This window comes from Astatotilapia calliptera, chromosome 20 (assembly GCF_900246225.1).
Source record: "Astatotilapia calliptera chromosome 20, fAstCal1.2, whole genome shotgun sequence".
Taxonomy (NCBI): Eukaryota; Metazoa; Chordata; class Actinopteri; order Cichliformes; family Cichlidae; genus Astatotilapia; species Astatotilapia calliptera.
In genome coordinates this window covers 22517957-22536613 of record NC_039321.1, presented here as the reverse complement: position 1 = coordinate 22536613, position 18657 = coordinate 22517957, and the positions used below count along the sequence as shown (strand labels likewise).

Sequence of the window (18657 nt, the reverse complement as noted above, 5' to 3'; positions counted from 1 at the left end):
CACAGAGATTTCAAAATCCACTGTATTAGTTACATAAGGTATTAGTTTTCATTAAGGTACATAAATCAGTATAGTTAAAATTCTAGTATCTAATCTGTCAGTTTATTTATTTAATATAAATTCTTTTATTAAATTCTTACTATTGAAAGGAAAATTGTTTTTTTCATAAGATGAACACTGACACATTTTCTCTGTAGCTTTTAAGCTATTTACCTGAAGCAATGAGAAACTGACACAGGAGCTTAACTAATATAACATTATGTATTATAAAATAGCCAATTCATGATAACAAAAATTCCAATTAGCAAACACAAACATGTTTTTGAATTTTGGTTTTGAATTATAGGAAATATTACTGTGAAATAAAGTAGAAACATGGTAGTTTTGCATTTTGTAACCCTGCTTGCAGCGTAATAGAAAAACTTAATGTGCCTTATAATCCAGTGTCCCTTATAGTATGAGAAATACAGTACTGTTTGTTGCCTATTATTACCCAAAGATGAACATGTCAACACAATGTTATACAGCAATTAACACGCTTGATACAAGACAATTACTTAGTAACTAAGTGGTAATAACTTGTTATTCCCCTTCTTGTTTCCTCCTTATTAGCCCATTCTTACCACATTGTTACCAAACTATAATTTAAAGGGCTACCACAGTTTTGCACCAGAATGTAAAGTTGATTCAAATATGAATGAAAGTATTAAACATAGATTAAAATATAAATGGAAACATTTGAAAATGTATTTTTTAGATTTTCAAACTCACAATATTAGGTAAAATTGCTCTTAAGTGTTTCCCTGGATTTCCACAAACACTTCTACTATGATAAGCTTACATTGAGAGTATTTTCACTCCGTCTCTGTCTACTTCCCTCCTATTCTTCAGCCTGTAAAGCTCCACACTGTGCAGATTGACAGATCTATTAAAAGCGTTGTATGTAACCCTCAGTAGAGGTGCAAATGAATCCTGCACATGCATGTTAGGCTGTATTTTAATGGACTTTGTGTGTGAATATAGATAGAGGTGCACAATATATACATAAGCTCAAGCTCAACAACCACAAAAAACCAAACAGCTTCAAACAGTGGACATAGCCTTCATTTACTTTACCTCAAATGTGACATTTGTCACCACTCTAGACAATTACAGCTCATCTCAGATTCATTTAGGCAAAACATAACCATGCCATACGTTTAATCCTAAATAGACCCTTGCACTGTTTCTTTGCACAATGAAATATTTTAGCTACTATAATTCTAAAGCGCAGCTATAACAGTTTACTTCTGCTCCTGCTGTGCTCTTTCATCCCCCGCTGTTTACTGGGGATGGTACAGTTTCACAGATACTCCCACAAAGACAACAGCTTCAACTTAGAAGTCAGGTTTAATTCATGTGACGACTCATACCTCAGTGCTGCGGACGAGAACCGTGGCATCAAAGCAAATTGAGCAAATTTTGTGGGATGTTTGAGAAAAAGTGTCATGCCACTGTACTTGAAAAACCATCAGTCTGAAAAACCATCATGTGGGTGAGTAAATCCTCAATGTGAGCTTATCTAAGGCAACATTATGACAAGTACCATGATGAAATAAAATCGACTGAGACTACCAGTGGATTCTGTCCTCTAGGTTTCTCAAATACTGTCGTTTTGCCAAAGATTGTTATAGGAGCACTGAGACACTGGTGTTTATTTCAGCCCTGCTTCACAGTCCAGCCCTGTATATGTCACAGAGTATACCATACACGTGCAAGTTTCTCTTAAAGTGCTAAAATGCATGCACGTAATCCTCGATTCCTTTAGCATCTCCAAGGTGGTCAAATGAAAGAACACTGTAGGACCTATTACAAGGTGGTGGGGCTTCTGCTCTTGTGAGTCTGCATTAATTCTGGTAAGATGCCCTTGAACAAGGCACTTGTCATCCAAACACTTAAGCTGCTGCCACTAGCATAGGCCTGTGACTGCTGGCACTGGACAGCTTCCAGGTTATGTACTCAGGATTGAGTGTGGTTCAAGACAGTCACGGAGTACTGCATGGGTGTTCACCTAAACTATCTCTTGGATTAAAATACATTTTCATAACAAATACAGATCGATGAGGTACTTTTACTGTGCTGAAAAGAGAAATGTCGAGAAATGTTTGGCAGTGTTGCGGCAGATGATGTGGTGAATCACACGTGGAGTTTTCTCTGTGAAACGGCGGTAACACCTGGTCAGTAGTGTTTGGAGATAGGTAGCATGAATATTTTATGCTGACAGCTGGTCAGTGTGCATGAGAGTGTGTCCCCTATGTGTGCGCGTTTTTCAGTGTGACTAAGTTCATATTCAGTTGCCAGTTTCATGCTTTCACTGAGGTACTCTCGACTGAGTACAGAACATAGGCTCATTTTTAAAGGTTAGTATATGTATGCATGTGTGTATACATATATATTATTTATATTACTATTGCTGTGTTCTACATGTGAAGTACTCTGTGTAATTCAGGCAGTTTGAACCTTGCAAATCAACAGGATAACAACATTAAATGTATTAATGAATTTATTCAGCCTCATCTGTCTAGTTCCTATTAACTGTTTTCATTAATTAGGAGATAGCGAGAGAAAAACAAACAGAGATGTGCGATAGTGAGAAAGGCAGAGCCATGAAGACCTCACAGACTTCCTCCTCTATGCTGTTTTACCTCACTGATTAGATCTTGACCCTCCCACCTCCTCTTCTCTTCTCTGTCTGTGTCTCCAGGCTAGTTAGTTACAAATTAGAGTCACAGTGAACTTCCACTTGACTCCTGTACTCAAAAGTAGAGCTTCATTGTATGTTCTTCGTGCATCTGTCCCAGCCACATTTTGATGGATTTTGCACTGCCATGCCATTCTAATGACTTCATTGTTTAACCCTCTATGCTCCCTCCCCAGCTGTGAATCTTCTTATTTAGATCTTTAATCTAAATTAATTTTTTAGCCCTGGCTCCTATTCTTTTTATTCCTTTAGGACTAACAGATGCCTCTGCGTTCACCGTGCTGACTTGTAAATGATTAAAGATATTGATTGATGGTTCACCAGAAAGTATGGGGGGGTTACATATTCACCAATTCATTCTCTTAATTGCCAAAATGGTTTTCTTGCTCATATTTAACTGTCTGCTATAGTTTGGTTATTTGAGTAAACACAGTTTATCTATTTCTTACCACCTGCAACATCTGTATTCATTTGGGCAACATCAAATGAGTCTCCCTATCTGCATTACAGCATCTGTTCAGCTGTTTGACACCTCTGGCCCTGTTAAAGATGAATCCAATTGTTTTCACTGCGATCATATTGTGTCGTAGAGACACAATACTGACAGAGATCAGCCTCTTAAATAGACAGACCTGACCTTCAGGCTAATGACTGTTGCAAGAGGAGCTGAGACCTCCATGTGTGTGAGTGGAGGTGTGAAGTGTCTACAGAGAAATAAGAGTGGTAGCAACAGAAAGAGAAAGTGAAATGTGATTGAGGAAATCAGAATCCTTGAGGAGAGCTGTGCTTCTCAAAGTGGAGATAAGAGGTTACAGTTATAGTCTGCAGTGTGCTTGTTTTTCTCGGAAAACATCATTCACAGTCTTGTAAATAAGTCTGTGGCATTTACAGTACTTTTATGTTTTTAATTCACCAGACCTTAACAACAGGTCACTAGGTTATGTTATTCTTCTTAATAAACATATTATGATTCATTTTTTGCACTGGTAAACAACATATTCTGTTATTAGGCAAAATGTTCTGTATATAAATGTGTGTATTTGTAATATAACGAAGGGCACAGGCCGAAACGTGTTGTTCCAGTAATAAAGCTGTTCTTTATACTATTCTTTAAGTTTTATTGGCGCTTCAGCCTCAGGAGAAACAGTTCTTGCAGACATATTTGCACCAAGAGCTAACAAAGATTAGACTGAAAGCAATTCTTCTATCATATGAAGGTCAAATGTGCTGTGCTATTGAAAATGCTTGAGAACAGGAAAGCTCTCTTGCAATTTATATCATGTAATAAGTATGCTCTTCCATTTAAATCTTGATTCATGTTTCTGTGATGTATGCATAAGAAGCTACAATGCAGAGAAGCCCCCCGCCCCCCTCCCATTTTTCCTCCTGTGTGAGTGTGCAGAGTCAGCATTGTTGGAGATTGTCAGGGCTCATTTTCCTCCTTTCAAAAAAAAAAAATACATTTTCAGCTATTTATTCTTTTGATAACTTCTGTGGGTCTGGGAAATGGTCTGAGCTAAGCAGCACACCACATGCAAGCTGACTGGTAGAAATTTGTGAACACAGACATGAGTCTGTTTTTCAAGTCTGCGGGCCTTCACGCCTACAGTAACCTTATAGTTAGTGTATTAATTAAGAAATACAGTAATTACAAGGTTGAATTCCTGCTGTTGATTGGATTTTAGCATTGTAGCATTTACTATATGAAGCACCTTGACACCAGTGTTGTTGTGGTTTGGCGCTATATAAAATGGATAATATCGAGTGCACATCTTTGGATTGTAAGACATTTCCTCCTGTTGCACTTCAAGAGGTTACCTTACTAAAAACCTCTGATAGATCTACGTCTACAACTGTTCATGCTTTACTATGTGAAACTAAAGCTCATGCACAAGTGCTCATGCACTCATGCACAAGGAAAAGCCTAGTTAGGTCGAGTACAAGGAGTAACAAGATGATGTGACACCTGCGAAGAGCTACATAAGAGTCAAATTTGATTACTGTTGACAGATGGAGGACAAAACTAGAGGTTAAAAAACAAACATAAGAAGTAGAATTAAATGAAATAAATATTCATAATAAAACAGGAAATGACTAAACAGAACCTGAAACCAGCGTAGCTCCAAGGTCTCTTAATGAAATGGGGACTTGAAATACAGCAGCATCATTGCGATGCCCTTGATTTTCTCTCACTTAAGGATAGTTGGTTTGGAGCGGCACAAATGCAGTGTTAGTGTCCAGGGAGGAAGAGGTAGAGTCTGAATTAGAATGGGGCCAATATCATGCCAACCAACTTGCAGGCGACAAAGTTGTGAGCTCCTTTTGTAAGCCGAGCTTTTTTGTTGTGATTCTCTGTCACTGGTAGAGTTCTGTCTGAATGATTAGATGTGATTGGTTCAGAGCATGCTGATCACACCCTTTGTAATTTTGCATGTACAAAAACCAATGTACCCAGTGAGGTTTGTTTTGTACACCCCAGACTTAGTATCCATTGTAGTTTCCACTTGGTTTTTCTCTTCTGTGTTTAAAAAAAGGGCAGAGTTATCATCACTTTTGTGTAAATTGTTGAACAAAACCTGTAACTCCTGCACAATTAGCAAAGACATTGTTCCTCATCTGTTACGGCACAGGTGCACGTGCAAAGGATTCACTGGTTTTAACCACATCGTGGAAGCTCAGATTCTGCTTTGCTGTGCTGTTGATTAAGCTTGACATGATGAGAGCTGAAGAGCTGCTGGGATTAAAAAAACTGCTGACTTCTTTCTCTCCACTGTTTGCTTTTTCCATCTCCTCCCTGTTCTTTCCATCCCTCCATTCTTCACTGCATCCCTCGTTCCTTCCAATGTCTCTTGTGATGTAGTGTTTAAAGCAGAGGGGTAGACAGGGAGACAGGATTAAAATCAGTCCCCCCTTCTCTTCCTCCTTATCCACTTCTCTTCTTCTTTCTCCCCCTCTGCATCTTCATCAGATGTAATTATGACAACACAACATAGGAGGACCGTGCACAGCAAAATTAGACTTTTAAATTTCTTTCCACTTTAGCTATTTGAGGAACGAGACCTACATTTTCAAACTGATCAGAAAGAGAACAGAAAAATGGGATAAAGATGAAAACAAGAGGAGGAAAGAAGAGAGAATTAAAGAAGAAAAACAGAGACAGAAGAAGCAGATGCTAGGTAGGAAAGCTAAAGAGAGAATATGTTAAGGAGGAACAGACGATGTCGGGGTGTAGCGATGTAGCTGTAACGGAACATGGGATCAGTAATGCTGTCAAGCTAGAAAATGCCAGACAGCAAAGCAGCACAGTGGGAGAAATTGCTTAGTTAGGGTATGTGAGTGATGCAGGCTTTTTTCTCTCTCCTGTCCCAATGTTTGCACATCCTACCCTTTAAATTCAAGGAGCCAACTTCCACTGTACCCCTTTGCAAAAAAATTAGAAAAGGGATGGGTGGGTAGGGGGGTGTTATTGAACAGCGGGTGGGGTAACACAGTACATCTGCGCATTGCATTGTGGGAAGAAAAGGGGATGGGAGAAATGCATGAAACGTGCAGAGATTTACTAGCTTTGCTCTGACTGCAGGGGAGCTAAAATAGCACTATTTATGGCAGCAAGGTAGCAGTGGTGAATGCAAAGCTACAGTTGGAAAGACAGGACAAGAGGAGACTGGCACAGCTGAGAGAGGAGCTGGGTTGTTTTCGCAGTCGGGAGAAATTAGAGAAGCAAGCAAGGTCCGGACACAAGGGAGTATCAGCTCTCATCTGGAGGAGGAAGAAAAGGAAGGAGGAGGACAGAAGAAGAGGAGGAGGAGGAGCAGGGTGATGCTTTATTTTTATTTTTAGATGGTGAGGAGTGTTGCATATTTGTTTCATTTGACTGTATCTCTTTGTACATCTGTTTGTATCTCCTTTGTGCTCATGCTGTATCTGTATGGTAGCATGTGCGCATACCTGTGTGTCTGTGTGGATTATGTTTTTTGGCACATGTGAGGGATGCAATTCTTTTCACTTCGGTTGCAGTTTCTACCGTGCTGTCATTAAGCATTGCAGTCAGTTTGTGGTTGATTTCTCTCCCTCTGGTTCTAATTGATAACTGCTATATTGTCTTTACATAAGACATCTATGGAAAGACTAATGAATCATATTTCATGTGCAAGTCGGGTGAATGAACACAGATTATGTGGTTTGGGTGGAAACTAGGAACTAGGAAACTAGGAAACACTAGTGTGTCATGTCTGAGTCATCAATAATATTCAGAGGAATCAATAGTAATCACCTTTGAAAGAAAATATGAATTAATTATAGTGATAGCTCAATGGTAACACTACATCATTAACGTTCTTGAGCCTTACTGACCCTTCCAGTGTTACACAAAGAATTGTTCAAACTGACAGATACCTGATTTACGTTTCAGTGGTAATGCCAAAGATGTGGTCAAGGAAATTACATTGAACCTATTTCCATTTAGTTGACTGACGTATTCACAATACAGTCACCATGCGAATATTTCACTCAGAACTAACTCTATAGTGCCAATGAAAGACTTCGACCAAACTGTTGCCAAAAACTATGTATGCATTATTGTTACAGAGACAAAGTAAAATGGTTTTTCAAATTGAAAAAGTGGATTTTAAGCATACTCATTAGTTTTTTTGTATTTTTTATTTTTTTTTGCCTGCAGGTCCAGGAATGGCTGTGTCTGAACTGTCAGATGCAGAGAGCTCTCGGCATTGATATGACCACGCCTCGTTCTAAGAGCCAACAGCAGATTCACTCTCCGTCCCACCAAGCCAAGCCGATTGTCCAGCCTCAGCAGCCTGCGCCTCAGCCAACACAGCCGACAGCAGCAGCGCAGCCAAAATCTTTGGCACAGAGTCAGCCCACCCAGCGGCAGCAGCAGCAGCAGCAGCAGCAACAGCAACCTCAGTCTCAGCCCTACAGCCAGACTCAGCCCTACTCCCAGTCGCAGCAGTATCCACAGTCTCAGCAGCAGTCATATGCTTCATCACAGCTAGGGTCCCAGACTCAGTCTTATACATCCCCTGGCTTACAGAGACATCCAGGCCCTGGTGGCTCCCAGTCTCATACAGGGCCTTCTCAGCAGGGCATGAGATCTGATCCATACTCCCAGACCGGTCCTGGAGCTCCAGGAACTATTAGAGGTCCCACAGGAGGCTTTAGCCAACCAGGGGGTCCTCGGATTCCTCACCCTGGTGCAGTACCCCTCCCTGGTTTGACCAAGGCACCTTCCCAACCAGATTTGGGTCGTGGTTCCCCAATGCACCAATCTATGGCACGCCACGACCAGACCAGAAGTGCTGGATCCTCCCCAGCCCACAGACCTCAGAGTCAGGCCCCTCCTGCCCAGGATGGCCTGACCAAACTGTTTGGCTTTGGGGCATCACTGCTTAATCAGGCTAGTACCTTGATCAATGTTGACCCGCTACCTACCGCCTCCACCCAGCCAAGCCCTGCACGAGGCAAGGTGGTTTTCAGTAATGCAACACCTGACAACAGGCAGCAACAACAAGGGACCACCAGTACTAAACCATTCACTATGGGGGGTCCTCATGCTCCAAGCCAAATGGGTGGTCCTAATGTTCAAAGTCAAATGGGAGGTCCTTATGCTCCAAGCCAAATGGGGGGTCCTCATGCACCGAGCCAAATGGGAGGTCTTCATGCACCAAGCCAAATGGGTGGTCCTATGGGTGGACCCCATATGCCAACCCAGAAGCAACAGCAGCAGACCGTGCCCCAACAACAAGAAATGCAGAAGCAGTCACCTGCTCATCAACAGAAAGGACAGCAAGGACAAAAAACACAACCACAAGGACAGCAACAGCAGAAAACACCTACTCATCAGCAGAAAGTGCAGCAGAAGCAGGAGCCTGTGGCAGCAGCACCTGTGGTTGCTCCAGAGCCTGTGAAACCCAAAGTGAACTGTCCTCTTTGTAAAACAGAGCTGAACATCAGTAGCTCCGACCCACCTAACTACAATACCTGCACGCAGTGTCACAGCCAAGTGTGTAACTTGTGCGGTTTCAACCCAACACCACATCTGGTGGAGGTAAGAGGAACGGAACACCTACAGACATCACACTGAACACATGTTATTGCAGACATACAAGAACAAAAACTCTACTAGTACAAACGCCGTCAAATTTACTTTTCACCAAACAATCAATAACATTCAACAAGCAGATAATGTTCTTCATTCCACTGTTGAACCTAATCCTCTTCACTGTGTGGATGCTGTTAGATGTGCAGCTCGTGTTTCAGTTTCTCTAAAAAATATATATTTTTCTTAAGCCTTATCCTTTATCATGATCTGTTTTTTCACTCAGGTTTTCATTTTACATTTTCGTTTTCTTTTTATGATATAACAAAGATGTTGTTTTGTTTTATTCCCGTTTCTTCATTTCCATCTTACTACACCTGCTACATTTGTATAAATTTAGATGTCCCTCCTGAATTCATTAATTGTTTTTATTTATGAGTTTTTCGTTACTTCTACTAGAGTTTTCCATATCTCGTTTTAATCCCTAACTTCCCCCTTTCCATTTTTATTTTTTGGATGTTCTGAATGTTTACACATACAGTTACATCCATAAGTAATTGGAGATGGGACTAAAGTGCAAATGCAATGGGTTTAACTACTTAGCAATGATACTGATTTTTATACATAGTCGTCTATTTTCTGACCATCACTAAGCAACATATCAACAACAATGCATTCATGCAAATGAACTGCATGCTCTGTGGTCAAATGTTTGTGCATGCTGGAGGTATTTCCCCTTTTTGTTGTGATCAGTGTTGGGGTTGTAACTCAGAAAAAGTAATGTATTACATATATTGCAAAGAACATTTTCTTAAAAGTAATGTAATAGATTACTTAATTACTCCCAGGAGAACGTTTTCTTTGTAAAATGACCTGAAGCACACTGTCTCATAATTACCATTTAACAATATAAACCAGAGTCTACAGCCCCACACACCAACACAAATCTCTAATGAGGAAACATGTGTGATCTTTCTCTCAGTATTTACAGATAAACACAAAGCTGACAGCATAGAGCAAATATGAAAACCAGCACAAAGAGACTTTACAGTAGAATCGTCACAGTGATTCTACTGTAGAAACATGAAGAGGTAGAAACAGAGGCTACAGCCTGACTTCTTATCAGTTTGTTACCTGTTAAGTTCAGGGCTGGGGTCGGCATTTGCGCAGCTTTAACATCACTCTGGGTTCTTGGCTAGGTTAGCATTAGCATGCTGTCTGTGCAGATGTTTGCAAAGAGCTGAAGTTGTGTTAGCAGCACAATGCAGCTGTTTCTGTCCTGGGCACAGTTTAAAATGGCCAAAGGTAGAACATGAGGTCAGGAGTGTGGCCTGGCAACACGATAAAGAAAATTCGATCATGTTAAAACTTGCTGCTTACAAATAAATAAAATCTAACTCGGGTATACTGACCAAAGAAAACCATAAACTGTGTGTGCACAGCTTGTACTGACAGTATGTGCTCCTTTCACCTTTGTATTTGATCTAATTGAACGTGGTTTTGTTTCAGTTCATAAATTTACATTAAACAAAAATTTCGAAAATTATTCAGAAGTTCATTCTTTAGTTAATGTGTTATCTCGTTATCTAAATTAAGTACCACTTCTTTGCCTCTCTCCGCTGTCCCGCTGGGCTACAGTAGCCTGTATTTAACCCACTTTTCTCAATAAAGATTAGTAATCATACTAATTGTAACACAGAAACATCTACATGTACAGTAGTGAGATTCATAACAATATTCTGGAGTTTTTATGTATCATAATCCACTGTGACATCAGCACCCCTTGATCTCTCTTTCTTTTCTTCATGTCACCTTAGATGGACTGCCGTGCACATGTCGATGAATTAAAATGAATGAATGATGAAATAAAATAATATGTAGCAATCCAGTGAGCTACGCGTTGAAGACAAAACACAAGAGGAGAGAAAAGACTGTTCCTAGGAGACCCATAATCACAAAACATAGACATCCTTTTCTGTTTCGCTGTCTTTGTGTCTCCCAAAGTACCTCTGCTCATGGTATAAAGAAACAAGCGTAAAGGCCAACCGCCCTCTCACCTTCCCTTTTATCGATCCAGTGCAGGCTTAGAGTTGAAAAGAGGAGAGAAAGCAAGAGAAAAGAAAAGATGGCAAGTATTTCAGGAAGTTAGAAATAGAGGAAGAAGGAAAAGATAAGGAACAAATGTCGCAGAAGAATAATGTAAGAAATGGAAGGAGAAGGGGGGAGTGTAAGAGTTGAGAAGGTAAGTAATAAAGCAGAGAAGGAAGTCAGACTGAAAGGAAGGAAGGGACTGATGAAGGAAATGCATGAAAGAAAATAAGCAAGGATGCATGGAAGTCAGTGAGTCTGGCAGATTTACAGAGACTCATGGCATATTTACTTTGAGGCAGTTTAATGCCTCCAAGGTCTTTAGTACTTAACAGTACTGTGAAGTGCTTGCCTCATAATAGACCTAGATATAAAACACAGGGCTATATATAAGTGCCTTTACTATAGTATGCAGGACGGTGATAAATACACACTAACACAATAACAAGAAGGAATGGGCCATATCATTGAAGATACCACGCTTATTCATAAGTGGACTTACTTGGACTTACTACCTGTAGATAGCAAGTAGATGTGTGTTTCTTTGCAATGTGGGTTAAGGCCTGCAGGTCCTAAAAAGTGCATAAAATGAGAAAAGAGAAGGTGGACACAGAGAGAAGGAGTAGAAAAGTGATATAACAACCATATAAAATCATTTCTTTAAGCCAATTAGAGTCAAAGATGATGGTGACAGCATATTCTACTAACTTCTGAGCTCTCTAAAAAAAGGCAAATTATGAGGAGAAAAGATGGGCATCATCATGAACATTAGTCATTATAAGCATACAGAAAAAAAGTAGAAATAGAAATGGACAAAAAGGTACATTATTAATGGAGAGAAATTCTTAGAAAATGTTAAAAAGGAACTCAAGGTGGAACTGAGATGGATGAAGAGACATTCATAGAAACAAAGGAGGAATAAAAAGGAAAATGAATAAAGTGGGACAAAGAACAGAGCAATGGTGCAAACAGTTAGAAAGAGAGCTTGACAGCAGCTGAGAGGAAACCAGACATGTAGACCTGAATCATGTACAGCTTTTAGTCCAGAGGGAAGACAGGCACTAGTGCACACGCACGCACACACACATGCAAAAACCAGTAATTAGAACAGTAGGACAAAGAAGAAGGTAATAAATCAAGCAAGTGAAGCAAAGAGGGATGAGGAGAGAAGCCAGCAAAGAAGTGATGATATCACAGATGAACTGCATGTACAGTCATTTCTATACCTGATAACGATTCCCATCAGCTCACTCCGGGCTGACTTTGCAGGTTTTTACAGTTTATCTTAACTCTTTGTGATTTACTGGATACATGTCTCTGACAAACAAGTCCTATATGTGTAAAACTTCTAGATTATATTGGAACAGCAAATGGAAATTTTGGGCTGTAACATAATTTTATTACATCACAGGTCATAAAAGTGTTACCACAGTTTAAAGCGATAAATCCGTGCTATAACAGCTTCAACTCTTCTGGAAAGGTTTTCCAAGGTTTAGGAGTATCTATGGGAACTTTTGACCATTCAGAAGCACATTTGTGAGGTCAGACACTGATGTTGGACGAGAGGGCTTGGCTCACAGTCTCCACTCTAGTTCATCCCAAAGGTGTTACGTTGGGTTGAGGTCAGGATCCTGTGCAGACCAGTCAAGTTCTTCCACACCAAACTCGCTCACCATGTCTTTATGAACCTCGCTTTGTGCAGCAGTGTGCAGTCATATTGGAACAGGAAGGGGCCATCCCCAAAGTGTTCACAGAAACTTGGGAGGATGACACTGTCCAAAACATCTTGGTATGCTGAAGCAGTAAGAGTTCCTTTCACTGGAAGTAAGGGGCTGAGCCCAGTTCTTGAAAAACAGTACTACACCATAATCCCCAATCCACCAAATCTGTATTGCGTTTGGTGATATAAGCCTTGGATGGACCTGCTCTGCCACTGAAACCCATTCCATGAAGATCTCTACACACTGTTCTTGAGCTACATGAATGCTACATGACGTTTGGAGGTCTGTAGTGATTGATTCTGCAGAAATTTGGTGACCTTTGTGCACTATGCACCTCAGCATCCACTGATGCCACTCTGTGATTTTACATGGTCTACCACTTCGTGCCTGAGCTGCTGTCGTTCCCAATCACTTCCACTTTCTTATAATACCACTAGAAGCTGACTGTGAAATATTTAGTAGTGAGGAAACCTTCACAACTGGACTTGTTGCACAGGTGGCATCCTATCACGTCACCACACTGGAATTCACTGAGCGCCGCAAAGCGACCCATTCTTTCACAAATGTTTGTTGAAGCAGTCTCCATGACTAGGTGCTTAATTTTATACACCTGTGGCCATGGAAGCAATTGGAACAACTGATTTCAATAATTTGCATTGGTGACAGAATATATATGACAGAATATATATTTTTATATATTTTATTTATTGTTTACTCTATTTAATTTGTAAAATATGTGTACACACACACACACACACACACACACACACACACACACACACACGTAGAAAATATTTAGTATACACATCCAGAAATGCATATACTATTATATATTGTACATATATTTATTAGTTTCAGATGTAACCATTCTTGTATTTTGCTTGTTTACATTATTGTATTTTGCACAACTCTGTTGCTTGTGAAGCTCGCACACAAGAATTTCACTCACATGTGCTGTACCAATGTACCTGCACATGTGATGTGACAATAAAAGTGATTTGATTTGATTTGAATACATTTGGCAATATAGTTTATTGGATCACAATGTGGAATGAGATCATAAAAACCTAAACAATGTTACAACCTCTTCAGATCAAAGTCCATAATCTGGAGATGAATGTAAAATGTCCTTTTGTCAAACAATAAATGTGTCTGCTTGAGTCATTTTTTGAACAAGCCACTAACAAAATAAAACTTTTTGCCTTTACTAAAAAAAATGAAAGCTACTGACGTCACACTTCAGATGAGTTCAAGAAAGACAGGAACACTGTAGGATAGAGAAACGTGGAGGTCGCGCTCGTTTGACTTATTAATTATTCAAATAGGGTTTTTTTACATATATAAATAGCAAAAGAGATGAAAAATGTAAGGTGGAGGCAGTGTCTACTGAAAAAGAAAAGTAAGAAGTTACACGGCTTTTTCTTTCCTCCTTCTTTTCCTTGCATTTCTGCAAACTTCCTTCCTTCCAGCCCCCTTTTCCAAGATTCTCCGTTCCAAATCACTTGCTTCATCATGAAAAATACTAATCAGTAGCTTTGTCTCTAGTGGTGCAAACATTCTCCTCGTGGTGATACCTACTCACACACCCAAACATGCACACACAAACGCACACACTGCTTATAGACCAGGTGTTAGTGAATGAGTGAATGAGGTTATTTCACTGTCCAGTCTGTCATTCAGACTTTTTCGGCTGTCACGACTGCCGTCGGAACAATTACTAGGATAACAACATCCATCCACCTGACCGTGTGTCTGAATGTGTGTGTATGAGGTCACATTTGTGTTTGTGGGCATCTGCACATCTGAAGAGAACTGATTAGGGATTGTGACATTTAATCTGCTGCGTTGTGTTTGTGCACATGTGTTGTGCACGCAGTAACGCGTTACTGCCCATGTAATCTGATTACTTTTTTCAAGTAACGAGTAATGTAAGGGATTACTATTGCAAAACAGGTAATTAGATTACTGTTACTTTCCCGTAAGCACGCTGCATTACTAAAACCGTGATTTTTTTGCGAGAGTGTCTCATGACAATGACGTAAGCGTTCATGGCAACAGCTGTGTGCAGATCAACAAAGGATAATATATCGAGTGCAGGAGAGAGTATGAGCGTGCAGCGTTTAAAGCGTGGAAGTACTGACCTTACTTTAAGTTTGATTCCGTAAAAAGTGACAAAAACATTAGCGTCCGCTGTTCACTGCGTGGGAAGAAAACTTCTTTTTACAGTGAAAAAAACCCTTAACTTCCGAGCAAGCATCGAGTGCGCTACCACGTAATGGGAAATTCACAGACAAACTCGCAGATTCTTCCACTGACCGCTGCGGCACACCTGCACCAGAGCAAGCCTCCGCCTACCCCACTCCTGCTTTACAGGTGAAAATAGAGCAACAGGACCACTAGTCTTTGATTTTATTTATTTTCTGCTGTGTTTCACTTGCATTTATTTGAAAGACTGAGCGTAAACACAGAAAAAATATTTTATGTGCTGGAATGTGCAGAAAATAGGTTTAAATGTTAAACAAATTTCTTCCAGTCAGAGAATGTTGCATATAATAAAATTTTTGCTTGATGCATAAAGTTAAAAGATTAAAACTAATAAAACAAGTTTTAAAAAGGGACTTTTCCATTTGATTACATTTTGTATGATGGATTATGCAGAAAAAGTAGAATTGGGCTGAAAGATCTATCGCTTTATCACCTATTCAGGTTGTAAATCGTGTTTTTAAAAAGTAACTAAGTAAGTAATTACATTTGAAAATAAATAAGCAGTAAAGTAACAGGATTACTTTTTGGGGGAAGTAATCAGTAATTAGTTACTGATTACTTTTTTCAAGTAACTTGACCAACACTGATTGTGAGTGCAGAGAAAGTATTCAAAATCACACACTTCGTCTGCCTGTGCGTGTCTGTCTGCGGTGACAGACACAGTGTATTGTGTGTTTGTTTGTGTCATCATCAGAGTGCTTAATCTTGCAGATACTATGGCGATGTACGTTGTAAGCTTAGATGCTTAAGCTTGAGTCTCATGATAAAGTCAGACTGATTACTTCCACACAAAAGCCAACAAGAAAGAAGATGGTACTTTCTTATTCTCAAGTGGTCGCCACAGTGGATGGACAAACATGTTTTCATTTGGCATAGATTTGAACCAGATGCCTCACACAATGCACCTATTAATGCATATTAACAGATAAAAATTTGGTTAATTCTAAAAAAAGATGTCTTTTTTTCTTTGAATTATGTCCGCATTACTGTTCATGAAAATATGCATGGACCACTGTTAATCATTATGTTTTGGATGCATTGTCATGTATTTAGCAGTTATTAAACCTGTTTTAAACAACACATAAGCCACACATCCTTGTCTTAATGAGAAGAACATATACAATGTCTCTTTTTTAATTTTTAAGCTTATGAGAACCAAGCCGGCCCGAGGAGCACTACAGAATTTGATTGGGCATAAATAAAACTTGAAGCCTCATCTCTGTTGTTTTTACCTCTTGAAATATGAACTTCTCTAACAACCGATGAAGGCAAAATAAGACTCAAACGCACAACTCAGACAAAAAAATCACATTACAGTGTTTACTTAGATGCAGTGAGAGAGTGAACATGAGGATGACTCCAGGAGTGTATGAGACAAATTCACAGACGTAAATGCAGGCAGACTAAATACACTAGGAAAACTTGCTAGGAACCGAGAGATAACAAGACAAGATGATACTAAACAGGACACAATAGACGGTCACAGTAGGTGAAAGCACACAAGTGCAGGAAGCAAACACTCAAAAAATAAAATAAAAACATGAGTATACAAGCAAAAACATGATGTAGAGAGCAGGATGAGTTGTAATGACTTTTGTTGCTTTTTCTTGGTCAGCATACACTTACTTTAGTTAGTGTATTATTTAAATTGCACCGGTCTGGGTCTCCTGCTACTATCTTCATAGAACATGTTGCATTTACAGGTGCGTGGAGAAATCAGAGCTCATAGATGTGCCCAGAGAGGCAGTTTGTACTTTACTGTCAGATTTTTTCTATCGGTAAGCGGTCTGTATAGTGCTTTTCTACTCTACTTGAGTATTCAAAGCACTTTATGCAACATGTCTTATTCACCCATTCATACAAGCACATTAGTACTTTCTATTTAACATTCACACTCCAACAGAGAGCAACTTGGTGTAACAATATTTGGCATGCAACCAGGGATTGAACTACCAACCTTCCAATAAGGTGACTACCCACTGAGCAACAGCCACCCCAAACATCTTCACAAACTTGTCATATAATTACAGCACCCAACACTGATCTTGATTCTTGTTGCTGAGCAGAGTTACCACGAGCTTCCAAATAGCAAGTGACCGTCAATGATGACGTGAATAGCAGCCAGACTGAAAAAAATTAGAATTAAACATGAAAAGCAACTGACGTGTGCTTGTTACTTTACTATTGTGTGGAAAATAGGTCGCTTGCACAACATGCAACTAGACACTGACAGCTTAAAGTATGAAGTTGAAAAGCTGATTATTCTCTTGCTATTCTCATTAGGATCACACACTTAGTTTCTATTGAGGACTCATAGACTGCTGCTGCCGTGTAATCCATAATGTGTCGATGGTGTCTTTCTCAGGTTCTCACAGCTGGACAAATCACTGTGCTTAATGCACGCACCTCAATGACCAAAAGGTTAACGTGGATCATTTCTTAGTTGCTCATCTGTAGTTATGTGCATGCCCATGTGTGAGGAGTCCCCCACAGAGCTAAACCGGGCCATTGTTAAGGTTGCTGTCTGTACGGTTGCCCGGGTCATTAAGGTTACCGGAGTAGGATTATTTTTATTTTACATAACAGTGTTTCATTATGCTCATCTTTCTTCTTCTTATTCTTCTTCTTAGTCTCCCTACCTTTTTTCTTTCCTCAAGCTGCTCCCTGTTATCTCCACTTATTGCCACCCCCACCCCTTCCTCTCTGGTCCACTGGTTAAAATAAATGGAGAATAACAATCTGTAAAATGATGAGCAGAGAGTAGACACCCAGGGAGGGGTGAGGTAATGGAGCGAGGGAACAGCACGACAAAAATTTAACAAAAGACAGAAGCTGCATAATGTCCCATTAATTGTTTGACATTTAGTCAACTCCAAACAAATAAATGCCATAAAGTAATGTGTTCTGCTGCAAGATGATGGCCACGTCCAATTTAGATTTGCACGCTCGGAAAAGGAAACTCGCAGACACAACAACACACAACAGCGCTAAATTGATTCTTGTGATCCTCGTCATCTACATAATCCACTGTGGCTCTGTGGTCAGTCCGTCAACCTGTGTTTGTTTGTGTGTGTGTGTTTTGTGCATTCACACAGACATGCGTGTGTGTTTAATTACAAGTGACAAACATAGTTAAAAAAGCAGTAATGTGTATGGGAGAGCATAAGGTATGTAATCCATTTGGCGTGTGTGTTTGCGTGTTGTCGTGCATGTGTGTTTGGATGTGTCACACCAACTTTTATGGTCTGTTAAGCTGAATTATTGATCAGCATATGAAAATAGCCCAGACAGGAAGAAGCACTGCGCCAGACAACCCACGCCCACACCCGTAGCGCAAGACACACACTTGCCCACACATGTGTGTCTGTCATGTCTGTGAGTTAGTGTATTATTTAAATTGTACTTCACCTGTAAGTAGTATCTTGAGTAAATATCTTAAGGATCAACAGAAACCTTTGCTGTTGGAAATCTAGTCAGGAGATAAAACATCAGTGATAATAAGTACGGGAGTGAGAGGGTGATTACAATCCATGAACAGTTTTAGCCTTCACCCCAAAGGCCACACCGTGCAAGGCTGTAAATGTCTGGACCAGAAACAGCGCCCACAGTTAAAAGTGCTAGTCTTGGATACAATGTGTAGGAAAACACTAACATGTCCTCTGCTGCTGTAGCGAAACACCTCTGTTCTCAGTGTTCTTTTTGGACAGCAGAGACAGGGCACACATGCACTTTGACACCAACAGCTGCAAAAACTGTATAAAAATAAGATAAAAAAAACATCTTTTATT

At 39.9% G+C, this 18657-nt stretch overlaps 1 protein-coding gene across 6 annotated transcripts in view; it reads left to right on the top strand.

The window, feature by feature from the left end:
* bsna (bassoon presynaptic cytomatrix protein a) overlaps positions 1–18657 on the top strand; it is a 132769-nt gene that overhangs the window by 32506 nt on the left and 81606 nt on the right. For 4 of the 6 annotated variants that reach the window (XM_026154698.1, XM_026154697.1, XM_026154693.1 and 1 more), the window contains exon 2: positions 7419–8804. In XM_026154698.1, coding sequence (XP_026010483.1) covers positions 7419–8804 — 1386 coding nt within the window. The other 2 variants (XM_026154696.1, XM_026154695.1) reach the window with 2 other exon arrangements.